The sequence below is a fragment of the Lagopus leucura genome, unplaced genomic scaffold, assembly GCF_019238085.1.
Source record: "Lagopus leucura isolate 7727_CA_CO unplaced genomic scaffold, USGS_WTPT01 Super-Scaffold_100159, whole genome shotgun sequence".
NCBI lineage: Eukaryota > Metazoa > Chordata > Aves > Galliformes > Phasianidae > Lagopus > Lagopus leucura.
In genome coordinates, this window is record NW_024962335.1 from 28,851,896 (window position 1) to 28,873,808 (window position 21,913).

The following is a 21,913-nucleotide window of genomic DNA, read 5'->3' on the forward strand; positions in this document are numbered from 1 at the left end:
CCACCTGCTTATTCATTGAATCCCTCTCTCTCAATGGAAATTTTTCTGCCAAAATCTGTTAATAGGCTGAAGGTTGAGGAAATTTAGTCTGGGAACACTGGAAAAGCCAAAGTAGAGATGCTAATTCTTGAGCAAAAAATCCAACTAGTAAAAAAAACCAACAACAACACCTACTAGGACTGAATAGCTTAGAGCATTTGTAATGGCTCTGTACATCCAATGGTTCACATCTCAACCAATGGCTCAAACCCAGCGCAGGTTACAAGCAAGGGAAGCACCATCCTTCACTTGAATTCAGTCAGTGCCTAAATAAATGCTGTCCCCTCCTGAGGGCTGCTGTTACAAAATTCCACCTGCTGAGGACACCTGGGCATTTAGTACTCTAAGCACTTTTAATGTTCCTTTCTAAAATCCACTGTGGAAATTGTGTCTGTGATTTTTCTTGAATTAGCTCACTATGCCCTAATTTTCCTAAATTAAGGAAGCTTGAGCACCCTGTAAAAATACCTTGCGCCCTCAGAAATGTGTGAAATAGTAGCAGCAGGATTATCAATCCATAGAAGAACATTCATGAATCTCTGTGGGAGCAGAGTCAAGCTCCACAAGGACAAATGAACAACTTTGGTACAGACAGTACACATTATTGGGCATTTTTTTACTGGCTTGAGTGCGACTCCTAATAGTCTCACTACTTGCCCAGCACTTGATTAAGTTCACTTTGTTTAATCACTGGTAGATAAAAAACCTCGTATATCTACCTTCAGGTTTTGGCAGAGATTAATTAGATAATGAACCAGATTCCTAAGGTATTAGGATACCTTAATTTCTCCCTGAGCTACAAAGTGCTTTGCATACCATTTGTCCTAAGTAGTGTGAGTACATACGTGTCACAGCTGGGGACACTGTTATGCAAAGTGATCAGACAGAACTTCTGGAGGTGGCAAGCAGTCTACAGAAGCAGACACTTCCCAGTGTAAATGCTACAGACTCATAGAATCATAGAATGGTTTGGGTTGGAAGAGATCTTTAAGATCATCAAGTTCCAACCCCCCTGCTGTAGGCAGGGATACCTCCCACTAGAGCAGGTTGCTCAAAGTCTCATCTAGCCTGGCCTTGAGTGCTTCCAGGGAGGGGGCATCCACAACCTCTCTGGGCAACCTGTTCCAGTGTCCTAATATGTTCTCAGAATGTCTACTTAACATGGAGAACTGGACCAGTTTGTGTGTTGCTGAACAAAGTTCACTTTGCTCAGAGTCCATGTGAATAGAAAATAGCCTTTGGAAGAGATCTTTGCATAAGAAAAAATCAGTCTACTACAGTGGATCAGTAAGCTTTCAAAACATTTTATTATATTTCAGAGAAGCAAGAAAACAAACGATGTTCCCCCCAGATAAACCAACAGAATAAATCTAAATTAATAGCAGAATAACTTCCCAGAGCAAGGAATCTGTAATTCTGAGTATGAACATGCTGTGGTGCCTTTTACCACTTTATACAGTAACATAGACACCTGTATTTTTACTTTCCAAGATTCAGCAGCATTTTCTTTATTACTTTTATGTTCCAAATACAGTCACTTACCCAAACATGAAAACTTGTTCTCTTAGCCTTCTATAAGTCCTGACTAGGACAATTACCCTAAGCCTACACTGTTGTGTGACTTCACTTTTAAGAAGACTAATCCAAGCCTACCAGATTTTGAATCTAGAAGCATTTATAGCTGTCAAATCTAATGAAACTCAAGTGATTGATCTTCTAGGTAGCAGCTGCAGCATCCTCCAGAAATTACTTTAATATGAGACCTGTGGCAAATCCATAGAAATAGGGTTGTTTAGATACTCATTTGACTTCCTTTTTTTTCTCTGGTTCGTTTAGATACAATGGGCCATAAGAGGATAAGAGGGTTGTAGAAGCAGATGAGAGTGGAGAGTTTGTCCCACTAGGTGTAACAGCATTCAGAAGGAGCTGGAATGGACATTCAGAGAATATTATGTACTTCTGGGATTTTGTGTACATACCACCCACAAGTTGCAAATACGTTTCTGACAGCATTTTGGTTCTTTCTTGCATGCATTACTTATGCTGCAAATAATTTTATTGTTAGTAGATTATGGATCTGATGCTCCTGTAACTGCTGAAGAGACCACTAGTAAGAATATTATTTTTCTTGTTGCATGGCTGCTCTCTGTTTTGATTTATTAATATGTCCAGTATAGCAAATCATTTGTAATACTGCAAATTAATTTAAGATTCTGCTGTGGTTTGGTTTGATTGTCTACTGGTTATGTCAGAATTTAGGTGATACATTTCAAATTATCAACCCAAATTGCAGGGTTAGTTTCTGCATGAGAAACAAATCTAAAAATATCTTGTTTCTTTCAAGAACAAAGCCATCCTGCCTGTGATGCTGTAACACCCAAACTACACTTGAACGATATTCACTTGAACGTGATAGGAAGAAATGGGAAAAAAACAATGCCACAAGCAGTCTTTATCAGCATTATGAAAGAGAAGTGCTGTCAAGTACAGATGCTTTCAACTATGGGAAATTTAAAGGACTTTATAAAGAATAAAAATAGCACCTTCTATTGGCAAAGGGTTGAAGAGAAGAGTAGCAGAGGATTGTAAGGACTGCAGGTAACCAGAGACAGAAAGTAGAAGAGGTACAAGTGAGGTTAATGCAGAGGTAAAAGTGAAGGAAAGATGCTGGTGGGTCTGGAAGGGGGATCTGGTATGAGCTGAGGGTCTCAGGTGGAAGAAAGAGACTGGAAATTTCTCTCCCAGTGGAGCCGTGGCTAATCTATTCTCCTGTCCTGCTCTTCAGAAATCTAGCTAGAAAGGAGAGACCGATTCTCTTACATTGCTGACAGCATGCATGCTGATGTAGAGAAGAACACACAGACTGAGTGTGGGAAATTGGCCTCGAGTCTGAGGAAATCCATCCCCTACCCTGAACCCACTTATACATAAGTTAGAGCATGGCCTTAACCTCAGTCTTGAGCACCAAGACCTCCATGTAAGCTATCATTTTCTTGTATAACTGAGTTTTGCACCTCTCATTTCCTCTCTCAAGAGAGAGTACAGGCTCTTTTATCTTTCAGAGGTGTTGAGTGAAGGCAGAGAGATGATGTCAGCAGAAGGAGAGACGAAACTGCAGGTAAGGGCCTGATTTGATGTTCTCTAATAAACCGCTGGCTGTGATGTGCCAATAGAGAAGCAAAAAGCGTCAGTACAAATCAGATTTCTCACTGTTCTTTGTGGCACAGTTAGATCGATAGCGCACATCCACAAGGGAGTGGTGAGAGAAGGGCTGGAAAGGAAAGTAGGAGGAAAGGAGTACATGCTGAGAGGACATCAGAGTAGAAGAAGAAATTCCAGCCTCTCCATTAGCTACCAGAATGCCTGCTGATACGTCTGACAAGATCTGAGAGCACTGACCAAAGTTGTACCTACAGAAAATAATAGCACGTTTTGCTCTAATTTTATGAATTTTACAATGAACAAATTCAATATTTATATTATTATCTAAAATCAGGATCTTTGCATTGTAGAGGTCAAAACTGAAAGTGACTAGGAAGAGCATACAAGCACTGCTATTTACCACCCTGTAATTTATGTATTTATAAAAGAAGGGATCTTTGCTAGACTAAGTTCTGTTTGTTGCTAGTCAGTAAAAATTTGCCTTAATAGTAAAACTGGCTGCTGTTCAGCAAGTGAATAAATAAATACCATAAATCTGATCTGCAGTTATTTAGAAAATAATTCACATCAATCAAAATGTTATCTACTCATTTAAAAACAGCCTGTGGCTTACTGCTTAGCACAAAAATACATCTCTAGACTTGTGCTTCAAGAATAATAAGCATTAATTCTGCATTAAAATGCTTCCTCTTGGCTGACTTCATTGTTTTTCTATTACACCTCTTTTTCATGTTTTACCAAAAGAGCAACAGAAGTAATGGAAAAAAAGTTTGAAGATTTTGATATATGTACATCAAATGAAAGTGATGCAGTCGTTGCTTATTGTGGTGTCTGACAACAATGGCAGAACACTGATGGCAAATCTTTCACTAAGCAGGATAAATAACTTTACAAGCCTAAAGAAAATGAATGGGCCTAACAAGTTTGTAAGATGTTAGCACAAATCATAAACAGGCATTTGAAGATCTATCTGCTGTTATGAATAAAAGAAAGTCCAGATTACATTTACATGTATTCATTTCACATATTCATACACTCATTTTCACATTTTAAACCCATATCTTCCATATGTGTGACTTCTGCATTCACATTTAAAGAGGCCGTACACATAAATATTTCATTTTTGTATTCTTGCAGCTTGTTATATGAAGTGTTTTTATTTCCATGCTGCACAGTAATTTCTTTTTCATCAGCCAGACCTCAAAATGAAAAAGCCAGATTCATTAATTCATGCATAAACATGCTGTTCCCATTCAAATCAGTATTGCATTGCATGTTCTGAATCTTCCATTTTCTGCACAAGTAAAACAGGAAGAAACATTTTTAAAATAAATATATGGATTTGAGCCAAAGACTAGCTGTTCTTGAAACCTTGGAGAAATCTGAGTCTGGATATTGATATTTGCATTTACTGTCTTTATTTTATTTTACATAAAAGATCATGTTGGAAAAGTGACTGCAATTGATTGTGCAGAAAGGATCTCTGCATTCTTTTTCTTCCAATAACTTTTCTTTTTAACCCTCATCCAGCTTCCTTTTCTTCTTTTTGTACAATAATAACAGGATAGTACGAGAAATAATGATCTGTAAATGCAGGAAATTGAGGGCAATTTTGTGGAAAGCAGCTGGAATTCAAGATCTGTAACACTGGCACTAATTTGCTCAAATTTATGTTTAACCTGTTGATCTTCAAAAACTTTTTCTTTTCTTAAGAGAAAAATAAAATTGCTCATGATGTTATTACTAAGCTGACAGGATAAGAGAATTTTGAAAAAGTAGGATGATTACAGCTCACTTGAAGAAATTACACAGTTAATAAAGATGCTATTGTTGTGAATAGAAGTTACTGAAGCTGGCTATGACTTGATAAGATGTGAAACCTATTAAGTCAAATTGAATTTTAAAAATGAACTAATAAATCACCTCACAGTACACCTTAATCACATTAACTGATATCTTTTGGCAAGGTGACTCAGAAAACAGAGTCAATGTGAAATATTAAGCCTAGAGACCTGAATGATATTTAGGAGATCTTAGTGTGGATCCACAAATTAAAAATTTGGTGCAAATGTTAGCCTAGCAGTCTCTAGAAGTTGTCAGTTTCATTTGTTTGGATCAGATTCTGATTTTCTATCCAGGTAAAAAGGGGAAAATGCTTTATTTCAGTTAGATCATAGCTTTTCTGATATAGTTAGTAGTAATATAAGATTATTCAACTTTATTCTAGAAGTTAAAAGACTTCAGAGATCAGAAAATTTTTAACTGAGTGTGGTAAGGTTCTGGTATAGGCTGCCTGGAGAAATTGCGGTCGCCCCAGTACTGGAGGTGAGACTGGATGGAGCCCTGGGCAACCTGATCTAGTGCATGATTTAGTGGTTGGCAACCCTGCCCACAGTGGAGGATTTGGTACTGGATGATCTTTGAGATACCTTCCAACTCAAGCCATTCTATGGTTCTGTGACAGTCCTCTCAGCCATGACATTTACCTACAAGACCTGCCCCTCTCCAAAGAGCACAGCTCTGCAATATTATGATTAGCTGTATCAGCTGGCACAAAATATACTTGGGCAATGATGTGTTGTGAAAAGGATCTAATGAGGTCATGGAAGTTTATAATCTGACCTGCTGTAAAAGAATATGACTCTGCACATTGACCCTCTTCATACTATACCTAAACGTGGATGTAATCGTTACAGATAGCAAACTTTTGAAATCAAAGCTGTGAAATCATAGTATGTATCTAGCACTGATCCACAGAGAAGTGAAGAGAGGTCTTTTCAGCCCACATGGAAGAGTCCAGGAACTGCAAGAAAGCATACTGAGCAGAAGATCTGCATTTGGAAATCCAAAGTAATGAAATGTCTGTGGATGAAGTAGTTTTGACTAAGTCACATCACCTGACAGCTGGGAACAACTCAAAGTGCATTGATTTCCAAAGTCTCTTCTGCCTCTCCATTCATTCATCAAAATGACAATATTGTATTGCATGGCTTTAGGTCAGGTAACCAACACAATTGATTTCACCTGCGTATTTTTGACAACATCACTTATTTCCCTCAGTACTACCACCTGAGATGTATTTGAAGGGGATCGATGTTGTGACTAGCCTCAGCAGAGAGATCTGAAATTAAAGGAGATGAAAATGCTGCTGCTTTTTATCAAACTGGAAAGGGAATGGTGAGCTTGATGTGAAGGTGACAAGGTAGAAGCAGCTCAATTTTTGTGTTGTTCAAGAAAATGGAATGAAGTCACTCACCAGAACAAGGATACAGATGGCATAAAGTAAGTCTGATACAGAGGCAGAAGCAGCCCAGGAGTGCAGTGCTCACCTACCAAGCCGTATTTTCCTCAAACTCCAGATTCAAGACTGCTATAAAGAAAGCAGGTCTCTGTGAAACCCTGCTGATAAAATGCGTGCTCCATCTTCATCAACAGCAGTGCCAAAGAACAGGACAAAAACAATGCTCAGTTAAGAGAAGTTATTCAGAGTCTGTGGAGGTTATGCAACAGACACAGGAAGTTTTTAGTGCTAGCTTGCCATGCCTTGTTCATCTGGCTCCAAACGTGTCAGCTGTAGTCTGTATTTTGTGTTTTAATACAGGCTAAAGAGACAGTGAAAGCTGGAGGGAGAACTTGGTTTCATATTTTTCAAACCCACTCTCTCTTTCTGTTGCATTAACATAAAAAGCAGAAGTTTGCGTGCAATCCTGCAAAGTGCTGAGTACTCTCTTTTTGAGAGTACTCTTCCCAGAATAGGCCTTATTTTTAAGCATAGGCAAGATTTGTTAAGGAGCACTGATTTCCCCGTGGATTTTCATGGATTTTAAAAACAGAAGCTAGTATAAGAAGCAATTTAGATGAAGTAAAAGAATTGGAATTTGCCATGCTACTGTACTGCTTCTGTTTTACACCGTGGTCATTTCCTTTACGAATGATTAATTAGGCTCCAAGTGATTAGATTAGGTAAATGTGCTGACTCAGAGCTTAATAAAAACATATGAAGAAATTAAAGGGAAAAGACATAGTAAATAAGTAATATATTTTACAGTGAGCTTATTTTTGCTAGGTCAAGGCAATAAGTCTCTTAACCTACACTCATTGCATGTGAGGTATGACTGCAAAATAACCTTGGAAATTTTTCAGAAGTTCAGACTAATGCACAGAAACAGGATTCATTATGCCTCCAAAATTATTTTGTGCACTGAATTACCCACAGTGAAATCTATTGACAGAAAATGTATTTTCAAGATTTAGACCATATAAAGTGCGAACTAGGAGTAACTTAGGTCTTCAGATCAAGAAACAAGGAAAAAACATTGAGCTTGTCACCGAGAGATCCTTCAAATTCTATCTAAGTATCAATGTCCATGTGTTTCTCATGCCTTTCATTTTTCCAGTAGAAAGGGCTGGGACATTATGCAGTGGCCCATCTTCCTCAGAAATATGAGTACATATTCAAAGCACCTAGCTAGAGATGTCCCAACCACCAATTCATTAATTACCTCCTGAAAGGTTTCCCTGTCTCTCTTCTCATCCCTAGTGGTAGGGCACACATCTCCAGAGCATAACTGACATGATTCTGACCCATGTCTGGCCGTGCAGGATTGGCTTTATTGATGATACAAAGCATGTTTTATAGGCTGTACCTGTTTAAGACCAGTTTATTTAGTAAAACAGGTGAGAATATATAGGCTTCTTGACTTGCTGACTTATCTTTGACTGGTAGGCTGGCAATACTGCCAAGAAAGAAAAAGGAATCATTCATATTCTGTTTTTTTGGTGGTTGTTGTTTTTTTTTTTTCCCCTGGACATTTAATTAGAAAGAAGCATGTGCGGAATTTGGTAACATTCCTTACACCTTGTCTGTAATTTCAATGGGTCAAGTGTTCCTTGGAAGGCCATGCCCATCATCTCCACTTCATCCTCGGTACATATGGCAGTCAGCAGCAATGATTAAACCTAAACAGTTATTTATCACAAAACAAGGATCAAGAAATTTCTGAAGGTTTGGTTTGTTGTTTAAGAAAAAAAAAAGACCAAGATTTACATGCAGGTTCTCAAATTCAGTTAAATACACTGAAGGACCTCAGCAGGATATCTTGTAGGAGATTTTCAATGGAAATAGTGAAGTCACAGAATGGTTGATGAAAATAACATAAAGATGATTGAGGGGCAGTTTACAACTGTCTTTCTTATTCCAGGAAATTTTTGAGACTTAGGGAAAAACAAACTACAAAACCACAAAAAGAAATCCAGAAAATTGAAGACTGTAGGTCCTGGCATCACACCAGAAAAGATTAATGTATGGCAGTGAAAGTGAAATTTGAAATATTAAACACCCTAAGATACATTTATTCAGATTTGAGCCATTTATTTTCATGTGATTCATTCACATTTCTGAAGGTAATTTGGACAAACACGGAGCTTTCAGGTGGAAAAACACTCATAATGATTTCTACAGATTCAAACTTTAAAAAAAAAAATACAGTTCATAATGGGCAGTGAATTGAGAACTACATCTTTCTTGCAAGTGCCTTTATTTTGATGAATCTGCATTTTCTGTGGAAAGATTTAAAAAACTTCACCCATTCCTAGTCATAAAACATACAAGATAAAACCCACTCCTCTTACAGATATGACAGCTGAGAAAATGATTGTGACTCAGGATTACCTCTGTTTTTAAGGTCAGGCTGAAATTCTGAAATGCTCAGAAAATTAGTTCCTTGACATCTCTGAAGCATTTGGAATCAACTTACAGTTTTGAAAATACAGGCCACCGCATACATGATAAAATGAGAACCCAAAGTATTTCATTCACATAAAGCAAGACACTGCTTCCAATACAGTACATAGGTTACCTCCTATTTATTTCCATGGACACTACAATGAAGAGCACAATAACACTATTTGATACAGCAAATTCTCAGCTACAAAACACTATTTTGCAGCACTGTCATCACCAATAGCTGTACATTTTTGCCAGTGATGAATAAAGGCCTGCATGCTGCATTCATAAAAACCGGCACCAGCGGCAGTTACCCAATACTGCTGTCACCACTGCTGAAATGCACCACCCACCTCGTCACTGCACTCACATCCCCTGGTTGGTCTCCTAAACATTCAGCAAGTGTCAATGAATGGCAGTAGGTGGCACTTTTTTTCTCATGGAAGAATTCAGTGACAACTTTCTGCTTCATACAGGCTTCCATGTCAGACACCATTTTGTCAGATTGCCCCCCTGCTACCATTTGTCACACAGCAACAAAATGTAAAGAGATACTGGTGAGGAGGTTCAGCCTGTAATGCTATTGCACCAACATCCACTCCTGATGTTGTGGGATACCAAAAAACAGGAGGCATTACTTTCTGAGCAGCCCTTATATAAGTTGTTGAATCATACTGATCCTATTTTATGACAACATGAAATGATCAGTCTGACATTTTCCACAGTTAATATAATTTCACTATCACTCCTTTTCCTTCTCTGGAAAGCTAATAAATGACGACACGCATTTTTGATGACGCTGCATTTCTGTTATTTATCAAATGACCTCTAATATTTCAGTTGCCTTTATCAGTTAACTTGAAAAATCAATATCTGTGAGAGATTTCAATATGCACAGCAAACTATATAAGCATGAGGTCTGTATTGCCGGCCTCAATTTGTTACTTCAAACCATCTGACCTAGAGGTTACTCTTAAACCCTCTCGTCATTTCACTGCTATCTGATTTGCAGGAATCATAGGCTTAAGCAAACATGTCCAACCTCAGTGAGGCAGAACTCATTCACAAGTTTAAGGGGATTTCCTTTACCTCCAGGTCTTCTCCAGAGCTTTTAAATTCCTTGGATGCTTTTGATGCTAGAGAAGATGATGTCCTTTTGGTTTCCTACCCCAAATCTGGTAAGTTCTAATTCTATATGTTAACTCCAAGATGTGTCAATAGTTCGTTTCATGTTCTCTCTAAACATACTTGTGAAATGTCTGTAAAAATAAACAAATAGGCAAGGATGTTTGAATATGTGCGTATGTTATTCTCTCAGTCAGTATTGAAATAACAAAACAAATTAAAAAAAAAAAAACAAACAAAAACAACAAACTAAAGCAAGTGCAATGACAAGAAAAAAAACACTGTTTAAATGTTGGTTCTGTAATACAGAATATTGTCAGATGTTTTATGTGTTCAGAAGCAAATAAATATTTGTTTATTGTAAGTGAAATCTATACTCAAAGAATTTTCCTGAGGCCTTTATGCATTTAATTATGAGCAAGAGAAGAGGTGTATTAAGTGATTTTTATGGCTTTTGTCTGTAGATTCTTCTTCCTTCTCTCCCCAATTCTCTCACAGGCAGAAACTCATGCCAGGGTGGAAGCTCAATTAGTTATCTTCCCAGTAGCCACAGTTACCATAATGAATCCTTCCCTCCAACCCTAAAAGACAGATTATTTAAAAATAAACACCAGAAATAATATAATCACCTCAGCTAACAAGGAGTCTGAATTTTATTCCATTTATCTAATGAGTTTGTTTTGATACAAATATCAGTGCTTTTCAGAGAGTTTGTAATTCAGCCACAACAATTTTTCCAGTATTTATGGATCTAGAGCCAACAGAGTACTCAATTGCACAGTTTCTTGAATCTTGGGGTTTAGCAAACTGTTCTCACATGCAGACTGCATGTTCCATATATTTTCTTATTAAAAAATCTTCCTTCCTTTCTCTTCTTCTTTCTTTTTTTCCTTAAAACTAATTTCCTGAAGGCACTCACTGGCTTGCAGGAGTCATAACAAAGCTTTACAATACTCCTGTTACATTAACAACTCCCATTGAACTTGGAGACATGTCCAAACTGGAGGAACTGAATCAACTGTCGTCAAAGAGAATCATTCCAACACACTTAGACTACAACATGTTGCCTCAACATTTTAAGAATAAAAAATGCAAGGTAAGTCAAAAAGTTACAAAAGCTGTAAGATATATTAAATGTCTGTTAGGCATCTATTCTGTCTTGTTGATCCTTAGACACTTTAAAATGACTTACAGTTTCCAGAGGTGGTTTACTGTGTACGTGAGAGGCTCATAAAAATCAGCTCTGGGCTTCAGATTTTATGTTAGAAGTTCTAAGTTTCAGGATAATCCAAATCCAACAGTAATAACCATTTTGTCTTCATTTACAGATGATCTATATCAGCAGAAATCCAAAAGATACTGCAGTGTCCATGTATCATTACTACCGAGAGAATCCAAACCTTCCCACTGTAGATACCTGGACTGTTTTCCTTGACTTGTTCTTAAAAGGAGATGGTAAGGATAGGTGTTCCGTTTTCTTCCTTCAGCTCATATTACTACTATTAATATTCTATTATTATTCTAAACAGAAACAGTTAAGAAATATTAATTTTGTGAAACTCCTTGCTGAACTCCTAATTCACACATCTTCAGATTTATTATTTTTCCACGATAAATTATAATGCTAAACAATGAGCAAGTAATAGGAAAATGTCTTCAGCCTTTCAAGGATGTATTTTGACAGGTGGCTGCAGACTGGTGGGGTAGACATTGTTTGAAGATGCCAAGAGGGCAATATATGGCTTAGTGTCCTGCAGAAGGGCAGGTGGCACACATATGAAGGTTGTCTCCAAGGCTGCTCAGAGAGCCTAAGTTTACAGGCTTAGTGCCTTCATCTTGAAAGTGGTCTTGCGTGACCCTTCAAAGGGAGTCTAGACGCTTTCATATGCACCTCTGAACACACTCTGCCTGATATGTTGTCTTAGTCCTGGAGTCCAAAGACCAAGGACATGAGTGAGATTTGTGTAAGTGGCAGAAGTAGTAAGGAAACTGACAACAGGACTATATTCTGGTTATCCACTCCCACTTTTAGTGTTTTATGACTCCTTTGAGGACGTGTTCCTACCCACAGTGATGATAACAGCAACAATGATAGACGAGCTTGAAAAATATCAAAGCAAACTGCCAGGGCAGTCCTTGTCAGCTTATATCAAGGCTCCAGAAGTCAGTCTGTATTTTCCACTGATTCGTGGATCCTGTGTTCCTTGTTCAGAGCAGCCCTAAGACACATGCTTCGGTGATGTGCAGGATCTTTGCTTGTTTAGTAACACCCTTGAACATCAATTAGTTAAAAAAAGAAGAGGATAGCACAAAATTTTAAAAGCATCTCCCATTTGTCTGTGAATTAATAGTCTTCTGCTGTTTTCAGTGTGTTTATGCATGGTACAAAAAGATAACTATGTTGGTTACAACATAGATTTACGTAAGAGGTGATACTGGGAGAGAGGTTGTGATTTTTGCTCTTAATTGAAACATACAAAGATTGTGTTGCTTGGCTCGGATCCTGCAGTATACTTGCAGAGTTAAGAGAGAACAGAGTTAAGTTGAGAACAATGGTGAGGACACCCAGAGAAAAGGGATGTTGTCTCCAAAACTGTTTGCTGTACCCCCAAAGTCAAAAGGGTCTCTGAGTTTCAGGTATTGGAGGCCGGATGGCTCACCCCTATAGCATGAACCCACAGAGTAATAGCTCAAGAACATCAAGAACAGCAGAGACAATAGAGACAATAGTGGTCTTATAACCTAAGAGCTTACAGGACCTAAAAGTCATCGTTCCTTTTTTTTTTTTTTTTTTTTTAAATAGGCAATCTTAGTTTCTTTGGACATTTGTCCTAATAAATAGGTTATCACCCTGATAGAAACAGGAAAGAAAAGCAGCAGATATACCCCAAATCTATGTGTAGACTCTTTGACTCTGGAAGCCTGCCCATTTCTTAGGACTGGGCACTTGCACAGATGTGGGTTAAGGGGAAGCAGGTGCATTTGTTGAACACATTCCCAGTGGGCTTTAGCAGGCTTTAATTGCACACCGTGGTGCACTGGTGCTCTGCAATTAGATGGTTTTCTGGCTACAGGCTGAAGCATTCAGCAAAATACCTAATACGTCTCAAGGTTTGCAAACAAAATGATGTCCTTTACGATACTTAAATATTTTACTTTTATGGTAAAAGTATCAAGCAAGGTCACAGTTCACTATTGCTCTGTCCATGAAGTGCTCGTTATCCTGGAGGAGGCTTTCAGCTCATTCGTCAATGCAGTCAGCCTTGTCTTTGAACCAGAAGAGTCAGAATTGCTTTTGTAAAAATAAAGCTGAAATTTAGCTGTCTTCCTATTAGTCACTAAAGGGAGCATTCAGACAAAGCAAGTACTGTGCATCAATTATAAAGCTATGAGTTACCTGTGTGGTTGGTTGACTGATGTATTTTTATAATAAATATTTTTTCTATCAATTCTTCCTTGACTTTTGAAAATATACATATTTCTTCTTTGCTAGAGCAATAGTGTGCTCCATTTAAGAGACAAAATGTCGTACTTACAACACATTCATTTCCTAGTATATTTTCCTAGGTTTTTATTATTATTATTTTGACCATGGATCTACAGATATACTTGCTGAGATGCTCAGATCTTGTTGTGCCCATACAATTGCCTTCACTACAGGCCTGTTCCTAGATTTGGATTTATTGCTACTGTGGCACTATGTTCCATAATAATCTGTCACTTTGATATTAAAAAAAAATATCAAACAGGAATGGTAATTTCTTTGGGCTGTAAATTTGAATCACTTCACAAAAAAGAATTTAATCAGATTTAGAGGAACATAGGGTACATACCAAGAAGGAAGCATTCCCCTAAAAATTTGTGAGATACGGAATTATTTATTAATCAAGCATACATGAATCTCTATGGGTTTTCTTTTCAGTTGTCTGTGGATCCTGGTTTGACCATTTCCTAAGTTGGGAAGAACATAAAAATGACAAAAATATACTGTTTTTGTTCTATGAAGACATGAAAAAGGTAAATATGCACTCTGTTCCTGTTTTAGAATGAATTGTTGATAAATAGAAATAATCAAAATATCAAGGAGGAAATTCTAATGAAAATAACAATTTCCATGTCAAAGGAAAGTCTAATTATCACCTCAGAAATATATAAACTTTATTCTTCACTTTATTCTTCCTGTATCTCAGAATCTCCCAAAGATTGTGAAGGAAATCAGCATATTCCTGGGTATAAGCATCAGTGATGAAGATATCCAAGATATCTGTAAGAAATCATCCTTCTCAGAGATGAAAAAGGACACAGAAAAAGAAAACAGTGACCCCAGTCACACCGTCTGTGCCCTGACATCCAACAGGAAGCTAATTTTCCGAAAAGGTAAGTTTACTGTCCTGACTTAATACAGAATCATCAACTGGCACCTATCTTACAGAAGCCTAGATAGATTTGAAGACATTTAGAGTCACTCCCAGGAAACAGCAATTGGATTCTCCAATTTGAAGCCTTTTGAAAAAACATTCACTAAGATCTTCAGTTGAAAATGCATGCTTATGCTGGAGAAACATAGCATATGTTCTTATGAGGGGTTCTTAAGAGTTTGCTCTATATGAGCTTTGGAGCTTAAAGGGAAGTTCACAGAACATTACTCTTTATCTGCATTTTTGTATCTAAAGTTTACCCTCAGTCTCTCACAAGCCTCTATGTGTCTCCTCTCAAATTACCAGTCAAGGTCACTTGGTCTGCTAGAATGGAAAAGGTGCATTTCTTAGGAAGGAGTCTGCTGGCAGCCTTTATCCTCTGTACTCCCTGTTATCTTACTGAAATGTTCCCCCCAAAAAGAAACATGCTGACAATGATAACAAAAGAATGAATGACTCAAATCATCCTGTGACCTCACAGATCACCTTAAGCTCTTGGCCAAACTGGGATCTGCAGTAAAACCTTCAGCAGTTCGCAGCTCATATGTGACTTAAAAAACATGCAGAGGAACTGTTTTCTTGCTACTGGGGGTTTTATATGCTGACAAGGGTGAGATGAATTTCAGCTAGCAACTATTTGCCTCTACTAAAGAAGTCCAGATAGAGATTTTTAACAGCAAACATCTAAGATGAGGCAAGATGCCTCTGCTGAGATGAGCAAGAGCTCTATTTCCATCCTTAAAACCTGCTACTCTTCATTGTTTCTCTTAGTATTGCTGGCACTGCCAGGTGACACATTATGAGAAACAAGCCTTAGGGCTTAATATGGATGATGATTCAGCTTCTCCCATCAAAGTCTCACCAAATCAATAAAATAATTACTCATAATCATGACCTATCACGACATATCACAGAGACTATGGTTGATAATACAATAACAATTTGTGCCAAGTGCAGCATTAATAAAACTGGTCTGCCTTTGATTTGTTTCATTGCTATATATTGCCAGATTCACTGTTCTTTTACTGTCTCTGCTCCTCCAGGTACTGTTGGTGACTGGAAGAACCATTTCACTCCAAAACAGAACTTACAGTTTGATGAAGTATTCAGTGAGAAAATGAAACTCAGCAAAATGGCAAAACATCTCACCTATGAATTCTAAATTCATAGAAGAACAATACTTAACCAAAAATGCAGATAGAGAAATTTTGGGAAAATCTGGATGAGAGCTAAAAGAAGTTCAAAGAAAAACAGCTGCTCTTGGAACTGATTCCATGAAGGTGGAAGAAGCACTGACCACGTTCATTTACCTTGTTTACATACATTTATCTTACCTATCAGCCTTACTTTTCACATAGTCAAACAATAGAAATGTGAAGAAGGCTTGTAAAATAGAGATTTGGGGACAGGAAAATTCTGGCACAATGCTGGAACTGAACTCAATCGGAGGACATATCTACATGGTTTTATAGCCAGGTGTCAGACCCATTTTTTTTTTACAACTAGATCTACTTCAACATTTATTTATTTTTTGCTCTAGGTGTATACAAATGGACTTCTTGGATCAGGTTTAAAAATTTTACCTAAATATTAAGAAAAAAATCCTGTAATAATCTGTATGTCTAAAAAGACATCATAAAAAATGATTATGTAACCCTAGACTGAACCCCTTTCTCATCTACTGTGATTTGGAAAGTGCCTATTTTATCAGACTTTGTTACTGATGCTAGAACTGAAAAATGTAGCAGTACATTTGAAGATTTGCAGTTAAGTTTGTGTATAAAATTTTGGTTTGTTTTGTTTGATTTGCTTGTTGTTTTTTGTAACAGTATATGCTTCTCTGTTGTAACTTATTTCTCTGTTAGATATTGTATAATATCTGTATTTTAAATGAAACTAATATAAATCCATGCAGATTTCAGCATTGTATGTTTTTTCACTCAGCTTTCTTCCTGAAAAATGCCTATTTCCAGTGTTTTGATGAAACCATTTTATTTCACAGCCCTTGTTCAGTAGAATACAGTAGTTTCACTGTGGCAAACAGAGCAGTATATGGAGTCACTTTAAAGCAAACAAGACATGTTTACCCAGCCCCGATAAGACAGGTATTTTAAGAATCAGCTGTCTGTGTTCACATCTAAGGACTGTTCTGGGAACAGCGTGAAGACATTTCTTCTAATTTACTGAGTGATGTGGTTTCTGTCTGCACCTTCAATTTGCTTTGCAGGCTAGCATTAAGTACTCTGCTCCCTAACCAGATCTCACCAACTACATAATTCCCAGCAAAAACTGTCTGAAAAGAAACTCGTGCAGACAAGCACTGTTACTTTGCTCCGATTCCTCTGTGCTTTCCTTTGGATGAGCTGTTTCTGAAAAGTTGTGGTAAGACCTTATTAACAGTGAACAATTCACGCTTTCTCTAGACACACAGCTCTTTCAATTCACACCTTGTTCGCAGAAGGTAACATCAATACTGACTGGTGTGCATCTGCATGAATGATACAGGTAGTTACATGCTGAGGACATAAGTGAGAGGTAAGCCTATTTAGCAACACTCCATTTCCATATATGAGTTCAACCCAATTCAAGGCAGATGCTGCTCTGAGCTCTGTTTTATGCTAACCACACATTTGGAAACCAGAAGCTTGTTTGTGCTGCTTTGCTTCTCTGATACTAAAATCTCTCTCTTTTTGAAATGTCATGAACAATTATTATCCTTGGATGCCTTTCAGGTGTCCTTCTTCCACTATTAATAAATGGAAAGAGATCAGCTAATGTAGATGTGTTTATTAACTGAGTACGGCAATGATTCTAAAGGTCACACAGCATTTGAGGAAAGAGAATAACAATGTTGGTAGGACTTCTGAGACAAAGACAAAGGCCCACAGAAGCCTTTCCCCCATCTGAATTCAAGATCTACTTGAAAAGGAGAAATAAAGAAATCCAAACATCAACTCACACAGTTAACTGAAGGGAAGGAAAGCAACAGAGAAGTGAAGGAAGGCTTTTGATTTGGGCTGGCAGAATGAGGCAGTAGGAGGCACACTGATTTATACAGCTTTACATAGCATCCATGTACGTGCTCACAATATCATACTGTCCAGAAAGGGACAGAGTGGACATGACATCTGGATTAGAGAGAGGGCTAAAGCATACAGCCCTGAACTGGCTGAAGGGAAATCATTATCACAGAATCACAGAATCGTAGGGGTTGGAAGGGACCTCCAGAGATCATCGAGTCCAACCCCCCTGCCAAAGCAGGTTCCCTACAGCAGGTCACACAGGTAGGCATCCAGGTGGGTCTTGAATACCTCCAGTGAAGGAAACTCCACAGCCTCCCTGGGCAGCCTGTTCCAGTGCTCCATCACCTCACTGTAAAGAAGTTCTTGCGCATGTTTGTGCGGAACTTCCTATGCTGCACTTTCTGGTTGTTCCCCTTTGTCCTGCCTCCACGCATTGCTGAAAACAGTCCGGCCTCGCCATTCTGCCCCCCACACCTCAGATATTTATAGACCTGGATCAGGTCCCCTCTCAGTCTTCTTTTCTCAAGGCTAAACAGACCCATTTCACTTAGCCTTTCTTCATAGGAGAGATGCTCCAGGCCTTTCACCATCTTTGTTGCCCTCCACTGGACTCTTTCCAAGAGATCCCTGTCTTTTTGGTATGGAGAGCCCAGAACTGGACGCAGTACTCCAGATGAGGCCTTACCAGGGCAGAGTAGAGGGGGAGGATCACCTCCCTCGACCTGCTGGCCACGCTCTTTTTAATGCACCCCAGGATGCCACTGGCCTTTTTGGCCACAAGGGCACACTGCTGGCTCATGGCCAACCTGTCGTCCACCAGGACGTCCAGGTCCCTCTCCACAGAGCTCCTCTCCAGCAGCTCATCCCCCAACCTGTATTGGTGCCTGCAATTATTCCTCTCCAGATGCAAGTCTCCAGCCCAAACTGTATCTGTGCTTGGGATTGCCCTGACCCAGGTGAAGGCCCTTGCGCTCAGTGGGTACATGCACTGGGTTTAGACAAGGCAGAGATGCTCAGAGGGTCAAACAGTGTATTTGTACCCGTTTGTCATCTAGAAAAGTAAACGTGGTGGACAACAAGGAATTTCCATGGGATTTTCCTCACAATCAACAGATAGATGAGAGAAAAGATTCAGACACAAATCACAAAGAGCCAAGGACACTCTAGCTGTGAAGACTACTGGGGATAAGAAGGGAGGGAATCAAGCCTTAAAGAAAAGGCCAAGCGTGGGGATGAAGGTTGCTGCTGAAAGAAGACACTCAGAGAGGGAGGAAAGGACTGTTCACAGCCACATCCTTCCCACCAGTTCCAGCCTCGCAGGTGACCACAGACAGCTTTCTTTCTTGATGCAACCAACCACTACGAGAGATAATTCAGCAGTAACTTTCCTAGCGGCTTTGGCAGAAGACAGTCCCCATTTGTTTCCCCAGCCCTGCCTGCCCCAGCGGACAGGCCATAACAGGGCACAGTGACTGGGCAGTCTGTGCTTGGGGTCGCTGGGAACAGGCGGAGCATGGGGGAGCGGCGACACCTTGTGGCCCGGAGAGCACCGACAGCTGCTCGAGGGAAAGCCACAGCGACGGGAAAGCGCGGAGTCACGAATTACACTGCCGTGCCTCTTTTGAAGGCTTACTGGTTCCACAGGCCAGCGCTGAGTGGAGAAATAGCCTTCTTGGAAACCGCTTGCAGCCCCTGAGTGCTTGACAGGTGTCTGCTCCAGCATGGGCTCTGCAGCCGTCCATCCAGCAAGCTCTGCCGGCCAGAAGGAACGCAGCATTTGTTCTTCACTGACATCTGTCGACTGCAGTGACTTAGTTGCAAACCCCTGCACCAGAATGCATTTGCACAGGGCTCCATGAAGCTCAAAAGCAGAAACGGACGGTGAAGAGAACCAGGCAGAGGTCTGAGGGGAGCAGGCCAGTCAGTTTCCAGGTACTCAGTGACTCAGTCCTTATGCACAGCCTGCTTACAACGTCCTTGTTTCTGATTGCCATGTCTGCAAGACTGCCATGTCTGGGGATGGTCAGTCTTTAACCACTGAGAATCTACGCAGAGTGATGGGGGGTATGACAAACTGTAGGCATGTAAGCAAATATTAATGGCCAAGGGAAATAAAAGCAGATTTTCCCTTTCTGTCTGCAAGACTTTGCATTGTAACAAAGAATAACTGGGGTCTGTTTTTTTTGTCATTTATGACCTTGGTGAACTACCTCAACTAATCCAACAGCCAGGTGGTATCACTGTTATTCAATTGCAGCTGCTTGCCGGCTGCTTAAGGGGGATGAGGAATTAGTTGCAGCATTGCTTGCTGGATAAATTTACCTACCTTACAATAAAAAAATGGCACAGTAAGACTTCATTGGCAGGTGAATGAAGTGCAGCATGAAGCCAGCTCGTGTATCACTGCTAGCCAAGCTCAGACACCAATGACAGCAACTTAGCTGGAGCAGCCTAGACTGAGTAACCTTGCTTCTTGACAGAGGCATCAGTAACCTGCAGCATACTGTGCAAGGCACAGATCCAGTTAGCTTGTTATTCTCTATATTGTCACTGCCAGCAACCTTACCTTGAAAGCCCCCCAACTCTCTTAACTTCCATTATAAATCAAATGCGGTGCTCTCTAAACACACAAGGAAGAAACCTGGGGAGCCTTACTCTTCTATTAGCTGCAAGGTGCTTACTGGCAAGATGATAAAAATCTGGCTGTGTATTAAGCAAACCGAAGCAAGAAGTGAAAAAACAGCATGTCTTGCTGTCAGCTCAGTTTTTTTTACAAGACTGCAGAAAGAAACAACTATGTAGATGTGCAGATGTGGCAAGCTAGAACTAGAATTTGTTTGCAAGTCATCAAATTCAGCTAAAGAACCCTTCATACTCTGGTCTTATTCAAGTGTAGCTCCATATCCTTTAAGAGAACACACAGAGGCATTCATAGAATCAAACCCAAAAACAGATCACAATAAATGCTTTGAAGAAATCTATAGGTTTATTAAGTGAAATGAGTGGAAACTTTTTATATCCATTTACATCATTAATCCATCCCATTCACAAGCTTTTTGGACCTGGCTTCATCCAACCACCTTGGCTGGGCATCACTGATAAAAAAGATCCATTGGTATCATGTCCCCTTCCAAGCTAAGGCTGCATTGCTGTGGGTAAGATGTAAGAAGGGAAAAAAGCTGGGGGAATAAAAGTAGCTAAGCTCTTAAGTGGATTACAACTACAACCATGCTCTCTCAGGGGATGTAACTCTTCACTATCTGTACAACTTCAATGTGAGTAACCATGCTAGGTCAGATGTCTGTCAGCTTAAACTAGAAACTTGTCTGCAAGTGTACATGAACAAATAGGACAAGCACATGATATTCTCCTGAATGTTTTTCCAACCTCCAATTACGTTTTGTTTGAGAACTTCCTGTGCAATTTACCGTGTCTATGACTGATGGATCCCAATTTAGCTGATGTCACCCCATTCTTACAGTTTCTGTGTTCAATTTTGCTTTATTAAGTTGTTTTGAAGATTAGATTATTGATACCTGGTAGTAATAGTAATGCCATGTTCTTTTCCTTACTGTGTCAGAGGTACACACTGTTACTTCAGAATGAACCATACTGTGATACTGTGAACCATACCATGATACATACTCTGAAATAAGAATAAAAATGCACCTGGGAGCCTCCCACACAAGGAACAAGAGGAAGAAACCAAGGTTCAGAATCTGAGGAAACATATCATGTTTCAGACACACGGACAAAAGCTGTTTGAAATGTGCTGAGGATTACTAAGTTTCTGAAAGCCACATCCAGCTTCAGAGATCCATGAGCTGCAGATGTTTGGAGATCATGGGAAAACTAGAAAGAGCTGGCAATAACACAACATGGCAAATTTAAGTTTCTTGGGCATTTATTTTTGGTCACTCTTCATTTCTGCAATAGTCTTTCCCTGTTCCTCTTAATTTTATGGATATGTAACATAACTCCCTTCAGTCATCCTTCCAAAGTGAAGAATTCTTACTTGACTATTGCTCACACAGAAGTTGATTTCTTCCTTTTATCACCTATTTTACCCTCATACAAACCTTTAGTTTTACAACTTTTCTAATATGTAGGAAACCAAATACGCAGTATTCAGGATACATTAAAATCACTGATTAATACAGTGGAATGATGATTTCTGTCCTTTTTGCTGTATACCATTTTTCTAATCATTCCTAAAAACTCATGGGTTCATGCACAGTTGAGTGATTTTGTCTTATTGCTCTTGTAACACTGACATTTAGGATAATTAGTCCTGCTGGGTATCCTGTATTTCTGGAAACAGGAAATAATTCTTAAAGAGAATATTAACAGAAAACATATTATATATTACAAAGAAAAAACAAGCTTTCTCACATGGACACTGGAAAAGCCACTTAAACGCT

At 39.1% G+C, this 21,913-nt stretch overlaps 1 protein-coding gene across 1 annotated transcript; it reads left to right on the forward strand.

Moving 5' to 3' along the window:
* Positions 1-9,959: 9,959 nt before the first annotated feature.
* Positions 9,960-16,014, forward strand: LOC122190406 (sulfotransferase 6B1-like). The gene is made up of 6 exons (XM_042890383.1): positions 9,960-10,104; positions 10,963-11,147; positions 11,380-11,506; positions 13,974-14,068; positions 14,242-14,428; positions 15,513-16,014. The coding sequence occupies exons 1-6, from the start codon at positions 9,960-9,962 to the stop codon at positions 15,629-15,631; spliced, it is 858 nt and encodes a 285-aa protein (XP_042746317.1). The 3' UTR covers positions 15,632-16,014.
* Positions 16,015-21,913: the final 5,899 nt, after the last annotated feature.

Coding starts and splice junctions, on each gene's coding strand:
- LOC122190406 (XM_042890383.1), top strand. CDS start 9,960: ATGTCCAACCTCAGTGAGGCAGAACTCATTCACAAGTTTAAGGGGATT. Junction 11,507..13,973: donor CTTGTTCTTAAAAGGAGATG/GTAAGGATAGGT, acceptor TTTTCTTTTCAG/TTGTCTGTGGATCCTGGTTT. Junction 14,429..15,512: donor GAAGCTAATTTTCCGAAAAG/GTAAGTTTACTG, acceptor CTGCTCCTCCAG/GTACTGTTGGTGACTGGAAG.